Source organism: Pelodiscus sinensis, chromosome 6, assembly GCF_049634645.1.
Source record: "Pelodiscus sinensis isolate JC-2024 chromosome 6, ASM4963464v1, whole genome shotgun sequence".
Lineage (NCBI taxonomy): Eukaryota > Metazoa > Chordata > Testudines > Trionychidae > Pelodiscus > Pelodiscus sinensis.
In genome coordinates this window covers 31,305,870-31,323,444 of record NC_134716.1, presented here as the reverse complement: position 1 = coordinate 31,323,444, position 17,575 = coordinate 31,305,870, and the positions used below count along the sequence as shown (strand labels likewise).

General features: G+C 43.3%; 1 protein-coding gene across 2 annotated transcripts in view; it reads left to right on the top strand.

The window, feature by feature from the left end:
* The window catches only part of DMRT1 (doublesex and mab-3 related transcription factor 1), a 79,690-nt gene that overhangs the window by 17,138 nt on the left and 44,977 nt on the right, over positions 1–17,575 (top strand). For both annotated transcript variants that reach the window (NM_001317047.1, XM_075931191.1), the window contains 1 exon segment: positions 10,835–11,118. In NM_001317047.1, the coding sequence (NP_001303976.1) occupies positions 10,835–11,118 (284 nt within the window).

Here is a 17,575-nt window from a genome sequence, read left to right as displayed (position 1 = left end):
CATCTTATAAGCTGAAGAAGGACTATATGTCAGATATCAGGACTAGTACCTTAATTTGATTTGGGAGACAAATTGCTTTTTATAATTTAGCAAAATTAGGAACACTTTAATATTGCATACTGAACACATGCAGCAGATTTTTTTTTGAGAGGTGCACACTTATGGATGGACAAAGTGGGCTCAGTCCACTTCCATCGAAATTACTGGGGGGGTTTCCAGGGACTTTACGGGGAGCTGAATCAGGCCCAGTGTAAATAAATGCACAACTGAGAAGCTAGTTGCTCCTTACTGCTTCCTCTGATCACACAGTCTCCCACGCACTGTGGTCAACCCTCCTGTCCCCTTGTTATTTTCTCAGATTGTTGTGCCTTTTCAAAATATTTATTGTCATTTAAAGTGAATTAAAGATCTTAAAATGACTGTTTAATTACATGATGGGAACAAAAGGAATCTTAATACTAATACTGGACCATTACTTGATGGAAATGATAGAATTGTCAATAGTAATACAGAAAAAGAAGGAGGGTTCAATAAATATTTCTGTCCTAAACCTGGAAAAAAATGCCAGATGATGTAGTCACATCATATGATGAAGATAAAATACTTTCCATTCCAACAGAAATTAAACAGGGTGTTAAAAGAGCAACTACTAAAACTAAACATTTAAAATTAGCAAGTCCAGATAACTTGTATCCACGAGTTTCGAAAGAGATGGCCAGAGAGCTTGCTGGACCACTAAAGTTGATTCCTTTTTCAGTAATTTTTGCAGCACTAAGGAAGTTCCAGAAATTGGGTCTCCTTGATCCTTGGGGGCCAGCTTAGCTTTCAGCATAGGTTAGAACAGGGTCGCAACTCTTCTAACCTGTGCAGGATAAAACATTAAGGAACCACTCTGTTAGCACAGCCTGGTAGTTAGGGTACTTAGCTAGGAAGTGGAAGAAACCCAAGTTCAAACAGCTTCAAGAGGAGAAAGCCACATGCCAGAATATCCCATAGGCCAGACCTTAGCACTCTTTCCTGCAATAACAGAAATTCAAATTAAAATCTTTTCTCCGCCCTCAAGCAGAGAGGGGAAGTAAATCTGGGTCTTTCACATGAGTCCACTCACCGTTAAGCTTATGGTTACAAGGGAGGTGTTATCAACACTCCAGCCATTTTGTGAATCCTTTTACTATGCTGTTGCCAACGTGCTGAAAATCTGAATGAAATTAGTAGGGACCAAACGAGGTGTTTTGACCATTTTAGTTTGGTAGAAACTATTTGGCCACCACGACATACATTCACATAGTTCTAGTTGACCTGGAACTGCCTTTTTTTTTTTTTTTTTTTAAGCAAATGAACTATTGTCCAAAAAATATGGCCTTGTTCTATTCGGAGTGCTTTACTTGCAATCGTAATAATATTCTTTTACACATTTTTCTTTTATATTAATTTCTTAATTTATATTTCACCTAGAAATAAAGTCTATTGGACACTGGTTTAAAACTTAATTTTAGTTCAGACTTGGGAAAAAAAAACCTGTATTTGGGAAGCATTTGCTTATGCTAGCAAACTCAGATAGTGACTCCAGCATTATCGTTGGCGGGGAGGGGGAAATAATATTCATTCCTTCAGTATAAAATCTGTATTGTTTCCGGCAGTAGAGTAAACCTTGAGAAACATAAGAGTTTAGGCATTGACGTCTTTACGGATAAAGCCAGCTCCTGCCCACAGGCTGCTTTCTCCTGATAGTGTTCATTTTATGCTTGGGCCCGCTTGATAATATTTATAGAATTAGCAGTGTTACTTCTCACCCTCACTGACTGTGGTGCAGGACATGCCAGACATTTCTGAGAGGTGTCAAAAAAATCATTTGAAGACATTCTTAATCACTGGTTGTTTTGTCTCACGGGCGAGCACGGTAGTGAGAAGAGATGTGGGTGAGGTAGGAGTTGCCAGGTGGGATGTGCCTCAAAAACACATTGTTAGATAAGGAAGTGGTGCAGTAATTAAGTATGTCCCTGTACATTGCAGCTGTACTGAAATAACAGGGGGCCTGGAAGACTATAATACTTTCATTGTGCCCTTTTTTAAACATGAATTTCTACTTTGGTAAGAAAATGCGGTTCTTACATAGTCACTGTTCAAACATCAGCTCCGTGTGTGTGTGTGTGTGTGTGTGTGTGTGTGTTTTCAGAGTAATATCTAATAGTTTTTGAATAAGAATACATTTTTGTTCCATTTTGCTCCTCTTTGCCCTCCACAGCTTAGAGAGAGCTGAATTATTTTCCTTCTTGTGCATCAACAATAGAATGATTTATTGAGTTCCAATCAGCTACATTTTTGCAAATCCATTGAAGGTAATTGGCTTGCACCTGCACCACTGAAGGCATCATCTGAAGACACCAGGGCTTCAGAGGCATCATGGAGGGCACAGTTTAGCTTGTGGACCCTTTATTACTGGTGATGATGGACAAGAAGGTGAAAGTAGGCTTGGCTGAGTTTGCAGGGCTGACAGGAAAAAAGTGTAAGCGTTGCACATTTGAGCAGGAGGCAGTGAGAGACAGTGAGCAAAGAACCCCATAGAGCCATTTTTCCAGAGACACTTATCAGAGTAGAATTGCCCTTTTAATTCTGTCAGTGCATTCAGATGTCTGCGACGGGCCCTCAGTAATAATTCGTTCCAAGTGTAGTGTGTGACCTACTGTGTAAAGATGGGAACGAACAAGTGCAAGCTCCTCTGTTGCTAAACGAGCTCCATTCATGTCTCTGGTGCATGTGTCCTGCTACATAGCACACAGTTACAAGTGTGAATGCTTTGAGTTACCTGTATCCACCAGTCCTAATGGGATTGCCATTTTCTTGAGCACCAGTACAGAGCCAGAGATAGACTCATAGACTTTAAGGTCAGAAGGGACCATTATGATCATCTAGTCTGACCCCCTGCACAGTGCAGGCCACAGAATCTCACCCACCCCTCCCAGAATAATCCTCTCACCTATATCTCAGATATTGAAGCCTTCAAATACTTTGAAGACCCCAAGATGCAGAGCATCCTCCAGCTGTGATCTGTGCCCCATGCTACAGAGGAAGGCGAAAAACCTCCAGGGCCTCTGCCAATCTACCCTGGAGGAAAATTCCTTCCCGACCCCAAATATGGCGATCAGCTAAACCCTGAGCAGGTGGGCAAGACTCATCAGCCAGACACCCAGAAAGTTCTCTAGTAATTCCTATCATCCCTCCATTGACCTATTTCCCACTGATAATGAATGGTCAATTAGTTACCAAGATCATGTTATCTCATCAAACCATCCCTTTCATAAACCCATCTAGTTTAATCTTGAAGCCAGATAAATCTTTTGCTCCCACTACTTCCCTTGGAAGGCCGTTCCAGAACCTCACTCCTCTAATGGTTAGAAACCTTCGTCTAATCTCAAGTCTAAACTTCCTACTAGCCAGCTTATATCCATTTGTTCTTGTGTCCATGTTGGTATTAAGCTTAAATAATTCCTCTCCCTCCCTGGTATTTATCCCTCTAATATATTTTAAAAGGGCAATCATGTACCCCCTCAGCCTTCTTTTGGTTAAGATGTCACTCCATTGGTTGAGGAACCTCGGCAATACACCAGAGTTACTCTCTCTTCATAGCAGCAACAAAATGGCTGAGGTAGATCTCCATGTCTGCCCAGAGAGTCTAATTTAAGCAATCCTTTGAATGCCTTTGTTTTTTACATTGGGCTTTTTTGTGAGGGGGAGAAAGGAGAGTTGCGCTGATGAAGCTGCCCCATTGCACACGTGTAGGTCTTGATTCACAGTTCTGTGCTACACGTGTGAAGCAGTTTATACCTGGGCAAAGCATGGCCATCCTGTGAGCAATTTTTTTGAGCTACTGAAGTGCAGGAAAAGCTTCTGTAAAGTTTCTTGAAATGGGTGCGGGGATCCTGCTGTCATTTTATAGTTAAAAATGGCCAATTGATTTTTATTGGAATTTTCTTAACAATACACAGATGTCATTATTTTAAATTGACCTTTGGGCTAAGAACAAACCTGTGAACTTCGCTAAAAAGTTATAAATATCTGAAAACTGGGAATTAGAAAGAAAGTGCCTCCTAAATTTATATCTGTAGAGTTGTCATAAAATAATTTTTAAAAACAAAAATCAGAAACATTTCTCAGGGAGTCAGTTTTTCCCCATTATTTAATTACTTTATTTTTCTGGGTAAATAGCTTATTTTGGAGACAGAGTCTGTCACACCACAGTTTCCCAAACTTTTTCAGTCGCAGAGCTCCTATGGGATCCTGAGAATTTGACGGTGCCCTTTAAAAAATTCATAGTATTTTAATTCAGTAGGTACCCAAAGTTTTAGAATTCTATTTTTATTTCTTATACATTTTTCCCCCAAGGAAACGATCAGAAAATTAGTAGCAAAATAGCAGGGTCATATAAGGGTGTCTCTACACTGCACTGTAACTCGAAATAAGATATGTACTTTGATTTCAAAATAGCTTATCTTATCATTTGGCGCTGTTTACGCAGCACTAAATTTTGAAATAGAGCGCTATTCTGAAACGTCCCTTACTCCTCGTAGAGTGAGGTTTACAGGGACGTTGGAATAGCGAGCCCGAAATAACGGGCTTGCTGTGTAGACGCGGGATAGCTATTTTGGGATACTTCGATATCCTCAGAGTTCCATGGAGCACATGTTGGGAAACTTGGTGCCACACTGACTCAGTGAATAGTATCTTATTCATGGAGTCGGCCCATTGGTTTCAGTGGGACAACTTATGGAGTAAGATGCTACCCACTCAGGCCACGTCTACAGAGCAGGTGCTACAGTGGCACAGCAGCATAGCTATGCTACTGGGGTGCCATAATGTAGACTCCTTTTGATGACAGAAAGGGATTTTCCATCACTATAAGAATGCCATCTCCCTGAGTGATGGCAGTTAGGTAGGCATAAGCATTCTCCCATCAAACGGGGTGCCTCCACACCAGAGTTTAGGGTAGCATAGATATGGGACTCAGTCAGGGTGTGAATTTTTCACATGTGTGAGCACTGTAGCGATGCCATACTCTTAAATGTAGACCATACTGTATGGTAAGTATCAGTATCTGAACCTTAGCTGGATGTCTGAGGGAGGTAAGCCCTGGGGACCTGATGCTCCATTCACTTTCACCAATATACATAAGGAATGACTCCACTTAAACCAGTTGGGCTTGATTCTCATTTATACTAAGGCACCTTTACATTGTTCTTCAGTATAAAGGGACCTTAAATTAGGCATAAATGTAATTTACATCCACATTAGGGTCTCTTTGGACAGAACAGTGGAAAGGGCCTGAGTGTAAATGAGAATTGGGCTCAGCAGAGTTACCCTGGTATAAAACTGGCCTAAGTGAAGAAGGAATCCAGCTAATGGGACTGGGGCAAGAGAGAGGAGGGAAGGGGGGGAGAGTGGAGTTGAAGAATAGATTATCTGGCGCTTTCTCTGGGCCATCTGTTACTGCTGCACTTCCCAGCTTAGGCGATTGTCCCACACTCCTACCTGCCCTTTATTAACAGAGAGAAAAAATATGACCGAAACATTTGGGGGGTGATTTGTAATGTTTCAGATTGCTCCCTGTGTTACATACCTGTGTAGGGTATGCATAATGCCTCATGCTTAAACAAATTACTGCTGCCTTTTGTATGGGCTCTGACGAGTGCTCTAAAGGTCAGAAAAGCTTCCTTAACAAATTTGATAAGATAGTGCAGTGAGCTGTAAAGGCATAAAGTCCTGGGGGTCGGAGACCAGACTAGAAGAAATAATTAAGCACGGTAATGGGTAATTACGGATAATGACCTCTTTTAGGGGGTGGCAGAAAATACACAGCCCCACAGCCTTGCCTGGAATGCACATTGCCTAGCACATTAACTTTATAGCAAGCTAACAGTTCAGCACTGGAACAAAAACAAATCCCTAATGTACCAGGGAAATATCATAGACATTTTCTTTTCAGAGGGAGAACAAACGTGAGGGTTTGGTTTTGTTCCATCACCTCTCCCCACCCCCAGCCAAAAGAACACTGATGTCTAAGCAGAAAATAGTTCATGGTGCCAACTTTGTTTGACATCTAAAATAGCTCTGTCATGACTGTCTGGTGGGAGAAACATATTGTTCCAACATTTCTGATTATTGCTTTAGGGAGTGATTTCACACCAGCCTCTTTCAAGGCTGCTGTCCGACTTCAGAGCCAGCCATGAATTGAACTAACACACTGCCAGGGCAGCATTGCTAGGCTAGTTAATAGGGGAGTTCAGATCTATTCAGCTGAGCGGGGCATCAAGTGCAGAGTCTAGACTCATATGAGGGCTGAAGACACGTAGTTCAAGAATGAATAATTATTCCAATGGTGGTGGCCTGACTTTTTCCCATAATAGAGGTTGGCTTGTGGTAAGGTAGAACCATTACTATGATGAAAACAATCACTCTTAGTCAAAAGTCATATAGAATGGCAAAGCAGTACAAAGGCTGGAGATTACATGCTACAGCCAGACCATCAGAGTGGGGTACAGCTTCCTGCTGCAGAGGTGAATGGGTTTTTCTACCCCAGCTTAAGAGAGTGTGTGTGTGTGTAGATACACCCACTGGGTTAATGACAATGAGGCAATGGATTACTTGCTGATTACCTATTCTATTCATTCCTTCTGGGGTACTTGGTATTGGCCACTATTGGAAGACAGGATCTTGGGTTAGAAGGACCTTTGGTCTGACCCAGTATAGCACTTCTGATGCTCTTAGGTGCAGAAGTCAGCAAATGCAGACAATGAGGTTCATGTAATGATGGTTATTCACAGTGCACATATATGGTTTTCCCTTCTGCTATGTATATCCATGTAGCTCCCATGGAAATCAATTAGATTTGTATATATCTAAGACCAAATTGGGCACTTTGTATATGAAGGTATGGTTTTATAAGTGCAACTAGCAATCCAAAAAGCCTCATATATATATGTTACAGTAAGAACTGTTACTTTGGAATTTGTTGATTAGATGTTTAGTCATGTAATTGTGTCCATAAGGTGGCATTATTATGCGCTTTTGTATTTAGTGTGACTTGATTACTGAAAAAGAGAAAATAAAACAGGAAAAGAGTGATTTTAATACTGACTGGGATGTAGATTGCCTTGTGCATACCCCCAAAATTTTAGCAGCTATGGGGTTCCTCTGACTTGCAGACTGGCATTGTGCAGTGTGTAAGGAACCAAACTATGGTACTGCTGGCTTCTGACCCCTTGCGGCTGCTGGCCCAGCTGGGCTGGAGCAATCCCCCACCCATGGCATGGTGTGGTGGACCCGGCCTGGTCAGAACAGCCCCTACCCGCAGTGCACTTTGTGCTGGGTCAGGCACCTGCTAACCGGTTACCGTTTACGTCCCTAATATAGGACCCTCAGGATCTTGTCTCTTTAAAAAAAAAATCTCAACCCTCCTGAAATGAATTACTGGTTAACTACTATTAATATGCCATAGACCTGAAGAACTGTGTACAACACTGAAAGATCAATAATAGTATTTATCATAAGGTATATTGATCTTCCATGAAAGAGTGGGTCATATTTCATACCACATACTTCGGTGCACAAAAGTAGCCGAAACACTGTCTAAGGCTGAGTAAACAGGTAGAAGTGAGCTTAGTGATCAAGGGCAGTGCTAGAATGGGAAGTGATAACATCATGTTGCCAAGGGCACCAGATGGGAGGGAGAGTGAGGACAGTGCCCTATGGCAAGCTCAAATCAGAGACCTGTCTGGGAGAGGATGTGGGTAGTGCTGTATAGGGCACAGTGACCTGTGGGGGAAGGAAGCAGAGGGCACCATATCACATGCTTGCATCAGTAACTAGTGGAAGGTGGGGGGCATGGACAGCACCTTATGGTGTGGCCATTGGTGGGCAGGAATAGAGGGATGGTGCTGTATGGTGTGCCAGAATCAGTGACTGGCGTGGGGGCCGTAAGGCAAGTCTGCGCCAGTGGCCCGAAGGCTGAATTTTTCCAACCCTTCCCCTTTCCTTCTACTTGTGCATTTGTGGGTTGCAGCATTGGCTTGGTGTTGACCCCAGTGTTCTTGGCCACATTTCTGCTACAGTTGCACAAATTACTACCTTAAGAAGGCTGGTAGAAGATTACACCTATGCAGCATCTGAACTCCCAGAATCCTTTGTTGGCTTAGGGCTAGACTGGCCCTGGCACTAAACGCATGCACAGAATTGGGGGGAGGGTGCGAGGAGCCCCTCCTGGTTCCCAAGTGCAGACAGTGTAAGGCCTAGTATCTACCGCAAATCTGATTTTCCAAAGAGTGCAAGGAGGGGTGGAGGTGAGAGCACGAGGCAGCTGGTTAAAAGAGGTTGCATCACCTGTCCTCTTTGGAGTGTCATGCCGGATATTAACCTCCCCCCTTGTGCGGGGATCACTTCGTTCGCCACAGAAATGCAGCCCCCTCGGGAGTGGGAAGCCAATCTGCCCGCAGCACTGTACAACGGCGGAGGGTTTTATTTGCAGGAAAGGGATAGATAAAAATAGCGTATTCAATGAATACAATAGAGTCAATCTAGGCCATCTGTCTTTAGCAGAACATAACCTGTCCAGCTCAGCCCAGTGAGGCTGACAACTCTATTTCAATAAATTCCGTGCCTGGGTTTTTTAAAAACTACGAGTGAGCAAGGGCTTGGTTTTATGTCTGGTATACGCCACAGTTCCTAACCCATCCTGCACTTCCAGCACTATGCTGGAACTCAAAGGAATGCACTAACTAGTGAGTAGCCACCATCAGCACCTCTGCCAGTACCTAGCTTTGCCCTGAGGCTCTTCCATTAAGGGAGCATCTCATCCTGACCCTAGTTAGTTTAAGAGCTGGTAGCAATGTGGACCAATTAAATGTCTAAAAGTCTCCCCACCAAACATAAAATCCTCTCCTTTTAAAGTACAGTAGCCAGCTGTGCTTCAGTTGATCAGATTAGTCAGGGAAAGAAGAGAAAGAAAATAGGGGGAGAAAATGTGGTTAAGTATTTTCAAGGTAGAGAGCCTGATTCTGGTCCCTAGTCTTGCCCCTGTGCGCCCTTTAGGGGCACAGGATTCTGAGAGAGAATTCCCTGAGTCCATGAGCAGCATAGGAGCATGTGTCTTCTTGCAGCCACCCACATCTGGTCTAAGGCAGGAGCAGGAAGATGTGTGTTGTCTGAACTCTCACAAGTGTGGTCCAGATCAGAGTAACCCTGGAAACTGCTCCAGCTTTCGCCAAAGGTCTTTTTGGGCCTCAGCAATAGCCTAGAATCCAGGTGGGTGCAAAGATGCCATGAAGTTAGGTCTTCTGTGTTGTGTCTCTGAGACTTGCAGCCCTAAATCTAGCCAAGAATGCTCCAGGGAAAGTCAATGACCATGAGTAGCTACAAAGAAAAGCACTTTTAAATTGAGGGTTTAGGAGTTAGCTGGAGCCTGTGTTAGTTCTCAGCTGCTCTTTGCGTGATGTTGCCATTTCCTGCCTCTTTTGGAATAGAACATAGTAGCACCATGAGACCTCCTTGAAACTTCACTCTTCTGACTTGTCTCACATGGCAAGAGCAGCTGGATCTTCTCCAAAGCCCACTGCACTCCCTAGGAGTTTGATCCAGATAGTTAGCCCCTGGTGGGCCGCTGCTACTATATTTACCTGCACCTCCATAGGTCTGGATGATCACAGCTTCCATTGGCTGGCATCAGCGATCCACGGCCAACAGGAGCTGCGATCCCCCATACCTGAGGAGGTGCAGGTAAATACCGTGGTGTGAGGGTCTAACCATGGCAGACCAGATCCAGCCCGTGGGCAGGTATTTGTCCACGCCTGCTCTAAGCCTGTATGACTATGTGCCATAGTGGAGGCAATGCATAGGCACACGTGGATCAGACAGAGGTGTCGGCCACCTGTGAGCAATCCCCAACCCCTCAGAGGAGTCACAACTAGACCTGCCCTGGGTTAGTATATACGGAGTGGGGCTTGTACACTCACGCATTAGTAGCGGAGAATGAAGTTGGAACCTGACTCCCTTCTGTACACGAGGGGAAGGGAAGAGGATGGAGCTTTCTTTCTTCAGACAGTAGGGAAGGGATGGGGTGAAGGCAGCCTGCAAACTCAGGAGACAGGAGGGAGATTGTGGCTTCACAGGATTCCTGGCTGTGCTTTCAAAGTAACCCTCACCTCTGACTGCCGTGCCATGGAGACTGGTGGAAAGGGTTGCGGAATTAACAGAAAAACATGGCTGCATTTTTACTCTGTTTCTGGAGGGAAAGGGTTGAGGGAAAATAGGTTTAACCACCCCCAACAAATCAGGGTTTGGGTTGCCATGCTCAACCCACTGTGCCCTGGGTATCACAGCTTATGTGGCATGTGCGCCTCCCCCCCCATTATAATGCTGTATTTATTGAGTGCCCCAGCTGTCAGGTACAAAAGGGTGAATGAAGGGAACCGGTGTCAGCCTGAGGTTAGGCTTTTTCTGCTTGTAAGCTTTAATTCAGACATAACTTACAGCTGTGAGGCACATTTAAAATGTCAGGTGAGTTTACACCTCTTGAGGTTCTGGCCCAATCTCTTAACCTTCTAGTCGGTTTTGCCTCAGGGGAGCTAGTGAATGGGAGAGGTCTGAGCCTGGCCTCTGAATGAGCATCTGCCTGCCGATGCCCCAACAAACAGCAACCACTGCCTCTCTTCAGCTTTCCCCTTCCTATCTGTCACCCGTATCAAGGCAGCAGCTGGAGAAGCAGCTTTGTGAAAGGAGAAAGGTACCGTTCTCTGTGGACCTTCCTGTTTCATAACCAGCTGTGGTTTATTTTTATTTTTTTCAGAGGGACGGATGCTCATTCAGGACATTCCTTCCATCACCAGCAGAGGGCATCTGGAGAGCACATCTGACTTGGTTGTGGACTCCACCTACTACAGCAGTTTTTACCAGCCATCCCTGTATCCTTATTACAACAACCTTTACAACTACTCCCAGTACCAGATGGCAGTGGCCAGTGAATCCTCCTCTAGTGATATGGGGGGCACACTAGTAGGGTCCCCTGTGAAAAACAGCCTCCGAAGCCTCCCAGCTACATACATGTCAAGCCAGTCAGGAAACCAGTGGCAGGTACTGTGTGACAGGAATGATGTTGGGAGTCTGTGGGAAATGGGCTGGGATCCATGGTCCTGATCCTAATCTTATTTCCTCTGATGGAACTCCATTTGCTTCGGAGTAGTTGCTCCTGATGGGGTGTGCAACTAGATTCTAGATGTATGTTTGGGGGTGTTTAAAAAAAGATGTCTTGGGATCCGAAAACATTATAAAAGCCATGTGACTGACTGTCAAGGAAACTGAAAGGCGTTTCCGCTCTGTTTTTTCATTTCCCTTTTATAATTAAATATTAGTTCAGTAAGGGTTTTTTTCAGAAATAAAACTGTTATAATCAGTGCATTTACCAACTGAGGGCTCAGGATGGCATTCTGGAGAGGCTGAGTTCTTTAGAATTCCTCTTCTTTTCTCTTTTATTATTTCCCTTCAAAGACTCTGTATAAAAGTGACCCCTCCTCTCAGCCTGCTAAAACAGTCCATGTCATTCTTTGATTGGCTGGCAAAGGTCAACCGAGCATGTCACAAAGCTGTTCTTCATGTGAGTGTTAACTCTGCCAGGAGGAAGGGAATTGGACTTGGGACTTGTACTTGGCTCCTCCATGTAACAGTTTGTGCTTGCTAGGCCGGCTCTGAGGCATCTTTTAAGCTGTGTGTACCTCTATTTTAGGCAGCAGTAAACCCAACTCCTACTAGCAGAGCTAATCCAGCAACAAATTTTAAATGCTGGCTTTTCTGCAGTTGACAGCTGTTGGATATAGAGGACAACAATTACACATAACATATAACTGGAATGTCTCAGAATATGGTCATCAAGCTAGATCCTCCACTGATCTGAATAGGTCCAGCTGTGTTCAGGACAGTGGAGCTAAACCAATTTATACCAGCTAAGGAGCTGACAAATCATCTTACTGGCCAGGAAGGACTGGCTGAGAATCTTTTTGAAATCTGGTCAGAAGTCAATGCTAAGAGATTTGAGGCATTAACTTTTCCCTGTTGCAGTCATAGCTATCCAAGACTCAAATGGATCAGGTTCTGTTGGTGAATGAGATATGTGTTCAAGCTACACACCTGTGTTCTATTTCATCAACAGAAGTTCCAATAAAAGATATTATACCTCCACCGGGTGCCTCTAATATCCTGGGACCAACACAGCTGCAACAAAGCTGCAAACATACTGTTATAAAATAGCCAGTAGCCATTCTGTAAATTTTCAACCCTAACCCTTTACAGCACATGGGGCAGTGACACTGATAGAGGCAATTAGGGAAAACAGTGTATGGCACTACAGTAACCTAAAAGTGCATGGAAATTAGATTCCCACTGCAATATGTGGTTGAGCATGGCATATGTGTGGTCGGTATTGCATATATTCAAGGAAAGCTCCTTGCAAACTAGTTCCAGTGTGGAAAGAATAGGACATTGCAGTGCACAGGAAGAGGAAGGTGAATGCAATTTCAGTGTCAATTGCAAGTAAAAGTTAAAGGAGTGTTTTAAAGTAATATCTGAAGAGAGACAATTACTAAGATTTTTATCTGCTCTTCAAAGGATTAGCTGGTTTTAATATTGTGGTAGAAACAAGTTAGAATGGTAGTCCCCCAGTGAGAGATGCAAGTTACATACTCACTGAACAGTACTTTTATCACTATGGCTTAACCCTGTTCCCCAAAAGGAATAAGCTATTTCAGCAAAAGGGTTTTCTGCAGTACAGCTGTGTTTACACTTGGACTTTGTGTACACTGCAGGTTTTTTGTTCAAGAAGCTTTTTGGTGGAAAAGAACTTCCGCAAAAACTTCTTTCGCAAAAGCGCGTCCACACCTCAAAAGCGAATCGCAAAAGCGATGTGCTTTTGCGCAAGAGAGTGTCCACACTGCATGGACGCTCTTGCGCAAGAAAGCTCTGATGGCCATTCACAGAATGGTCATCAGAGCACCTGTGCTTTTTCTGATAGGCTTTTTTTGCACAAGAAACCCCTGAGGAGCATCCATACATGCCTTTTTGCGCAAGAGCTGTAGTTCAAAAAGGAGTTATTCATCGTGCGGAAAGGAATAACTCTACTGGTCCTGTCGATTTACTGTATTTTTTGTGTGTGCAAAAACGCACTTGAAGTATTGACACTCTGCCAGTTTTTGCGCAAAAACCTTGTAGTGTAGGGCTTTTGCCAGCGCAACTACATCAGTTAGGGGTGATTTTTCCCACACTCCTTGTTACATAGTTGTGTCAGTGAAACTTCCCAAGGCCACGTCTACACAAAGATATTGTTGCACCATCATGATTTCCATTTGGAATATGGTTTTATTTCTTGTTGTCATAATACTAGTACAACTCCCAGTGTGGGCACAGTTACATGTGTGTATAGGTGTTGTAGCCATGGTCTGCATTTAAAACATTTCTGGGAATAACTGTGTTGGTTAGGGATGTGATTTTTTTCTATCATAACTATGCTAGCAGATGTGTTAGTGTAGATTTGGTTAAAATAATAGTTCAGTCCCCTTGCTAGTAAAGCTTATTTCTCACAGGAAACTGGTATTTGCTTACCAGTAGAAGAGCTGATATAAGTGATTTTTTTTTTTGCTGAAATAAGTGTTGTCTCCACTCAGATGACTGATCAGGATAGCACTATTAGCAAACCTTTTAGGTATACAGAATGTCCCCTACTGGTATTACTTATGCCATGTCTTCACTCTGGAGAAGATCGATGCTTCCATGATCGATCTTCTAGAGTTTGATTTAGTGGGTCTAGTTAAGACCCTCTAAATTGAACTCAGAGGGAATGCCCATCAGCAGCCAGGACCCCTGCTACTGCAAGGAGTAAGGGAAGCCGATGAGAGTGTTTCATCCCGTCAGCCTCCCACGGTGGAGATGGCGGGGGGAACTCAAATTAAGGTATGTTGACTCCAGATATGTAATTAATGTAGCTGGAATTGCATATCTTAATTCAACCTTCCCTTTGAGTGTAAATCTGCCCTTATTCCTCTTTCCATATGGGAAGAAGCGATACTCATATGAGCCCATTTATAAGTTCGAAGAACTATTTTGATGCTGGGAATGGGGGAATCGTTGAACTGCTTTAACTATACCAGGTAAGTTATAGCAGTACAATTTTTTGTGTGTAGACAAGGCTTTAGTAGCAGAGCTGTTTGGTGTTTGGGCTAGAAACATGAATTTATGGAGCAGGAGAAATGATTGGAGAGGTAACATGAGCGTGTGTGTGTGGACAATGAAGAAGATTAATGCATCATTTGGCATGTATTCCTGTGATGGGAAAGATTGGTCTTACGGTATTTCTCTGAACGTTTCATTTGTTTGTATATAATTTTTCAGGAACCTGTAACTATCACAATCCAATGAGCATAACAAAGATGGTAGTGTTTAAAAGAACAGCATGCACTACATTCTCTGATATATTTTTGGTTACTTAAAGCCAGGTTTTCTTGCCCGTTTAAGGCAGATTTTCAAATAAGAGCTGATGTGGAGTGTTAAATATTTTTCAAGTAGCACATTGACCCAGTGTTGCTTGAGTCCTTTAGTACTAGGGGACTGGGTGTGTGTGATGGTGCAGGAGTGAAGGCAGGAGCTTGGGGATACGGAGGGCTCAGGACAGGAGCCTAAGGGTATGGTGGTGCAGAAGTCAAGGTTGGAGGTAAGGAGGGGCTCAGGGCATGGATTGATGGTGTAGGAGTGGGGCGGCGACTCTCCAGGGCTGGCCGGGCCAGCAGGGGCTATGTTGCCTGACTGGTGGTTTCCCGGGACTGGCTGATGGCTGGAGCAGTGGAGGCCGCACTGGCTGGTTGGCAGCTCTCTGGAGTGTTGGTGGCCAGGCGGTGGCTCTCTGGGGCTGGGTCGGGCCCACCAGCATAGGAAACTTATCCAGGTATGGTGGTTAGCAACATCCAAAGCCCTGCCCCCAGCCACCACTGTCTTATTCATGTGCATGCTCCCCCGTGATCATTCTGCAGTATAACTGTCCCTACTAGCAAACCCCTCCCTTTCCATTTGATGAGAAACAGTCATATTCCAGGCACATCCCAATATCCTGGCACAATCAAACCCTGACCTTGATTTAAGTTATGATAAGAAGAAGCTGCATCCCAAATTTGGAAATCTTAGTTCTGACCGTTTCGGAGAAGATCTTGAACAAACAGACTCATAGATAGACAGACAAATTCTCTCAAATATATAGTGGATAAATAAAAAGTGCTCACATGTTCATAAGAAAGGGAAAGTGGAAAACATAGGCTTAAAAGTTCTCTCTCTCACTCTCTCTCTCTTTTCGTCCTATTTCTGCCCCTAGCAATTGCACCGCTGTTCTCTGTAAGGCTACGTCTAGACTACAGGCTTCTTTTGGAAGAAGTTTTTTTCAGAAGAGATCTTCAGAAAAAACTTCTTCCGAAAGAGAGCGTTCACACTGCAAAAATGCATCGCAAAAGTGATCTGCTTTTTCAAAAGAGAGCATCCAGACTGAATGGACTGAATGGAGTTTATCAGCACTCTCGCATGTAAACTGCCATTGCTATGGATGGAATGGCCACCAGGGCACCTGTGTTTTTTCCTCTTTCCTCTTCTTTCAAAAGAACTCCCTCTTCCCCGATCACACACGGCTTTTTGCGAAAGAGATCTTTCGCAAAAAGACTTCTTCCTTGTAGAATGAGGATTACCAATGCCAGAAAAACCCTTCTGTTCTTTCAGTTTTTTTGCATAAGAACGCAATTGCAGTGTGAACGTTCCTCAAGTTTTGTCAGAAAAATGGCTGTTTTCCCAACCTCTGTAGTGTAGACATATCCTAACAGAAATGCATGTGCCTTCTGTCCAGTTAACAGTGAAATGACTTGAACAATATTGGCACTGCAAGTCTGCACACATTAATGAAGGTTGGTGAATTGCTGTCTCTGGGACCAATGCCTCTGGTTCCTGTTTAGGTGAATTTCTGTCTCTGGGACCAATGCCACTGGTTCCTGTTTAGATGGAGGTAAATGATAAATGTTGAGATGGCTTCTTGACTTCAGGAACAAAAATAAAGCTTGGATGGCACAATCTGTATCTAGTTAGGCTTAAATTCTCTCCTATAAGAAGGCAATGGATCATGATAACAGCTGGGCGGATGGTCAAAGCTGAAGGATAATGCTGACTTCTGAATGTGGTGCCTCTAGCAGGTGTTTACCTTCTCCCATTCTCTGCTGCCAGACGGTAACTTGTTTGAATAAGTCTATCAGCTTTTTCCTTCAGAAGACTCCTTCTGCTTCAGACAGCTGTTGAGTTGTCTCTGAGAAGGGGTTCTGGTGTGCTGGAGGGTGGGGCAGTGTCCTTCAGCAAAGATTCTGGAGTGGGAAAAGCTCTCTAAAGCTTTTTACCAAGTCTCTGGATTTCAGATGCTATCTGGATCCAAAACTGAAATGCTAAAGCTTTATTTTTAAAAGGCAACTTGTACAATCATCAAAGTTCACTTCCAAAGCCCTCCATTTTCATTCCTTCCTTATGGCAGTGTAGGCTGAAAATCTGAAATAACCGCTGTGCAAGGTCAGGCTGAAACATTCATTTTTCTCAGTAAATTATATTGTTAATTCTAAAATGCTTGGTGAAGGCTGTTGACCTAACCACCTCATTTATTAAGGATTTAAAAAACATGATCTCCATGAAAAAAAATGGGTTTCAAAAGAAGAGCTGTGATCAAGCATCTCTAAGGATAGTCACCGCCTTTTCTAAAATATGTCATCTTTTTCGTCACCTTTTGCAGTGTCTCGCTCCTGTTATATTGACATCATTTTTCTTTTATAAAGCTGACCCATTTGCAAAAATATGCACTCAGAAGCTTACACACAGGGTGAAAAATACCTAAATGTACATGTGCATTTCACAAGTAACCTGAAACCATCCCGACGTGCCCTGTAAGCAGTATATTATGTACTGTATTCATAAGATACCCTTCACACTACAGATTTATGCTAAAAGTATCCTAATGTTTCTGACAGCTCATGTGTGACATGGATATAATCCATAATTCTTAGAGGAGCTAATCTAAGCGGTTTATTTTCCGATACTGCTGATAGGGCTATATCTCTTGATGTCACTGCAGTTGAGATTCTGATGGTAACATACTGTTTCTGGGTCACTGCTTTTGTCTAAAACAGTAGGTTGGAACAGGATAGCAAAGGTTAATTAAGTTTGTCTATCAAGGAAGGACAGATATAGATGTCTCCTGCATTTTCCATGCTAGAATCAAAGTAATTCAACGCATGGTGTCATTGTTTATTTATTTTTTCTTCCTGCAGAATGTGCTTAATACGTTTTAGAAATGAACAAAAATATTCTATAAACAGTACTAATGTAATAAGACTGAGCATGTCCAAAGCAACCTTTGTCTGAAGATCTCATAAATGTGAGTCTTAGTTAGTTAATGACACTCCCATGAAGTAGGGAAGGTGTGTTATCCCCATTTTACAGATGGAGAAACTGAGATGTAGACTTGTTAAGTTACTTG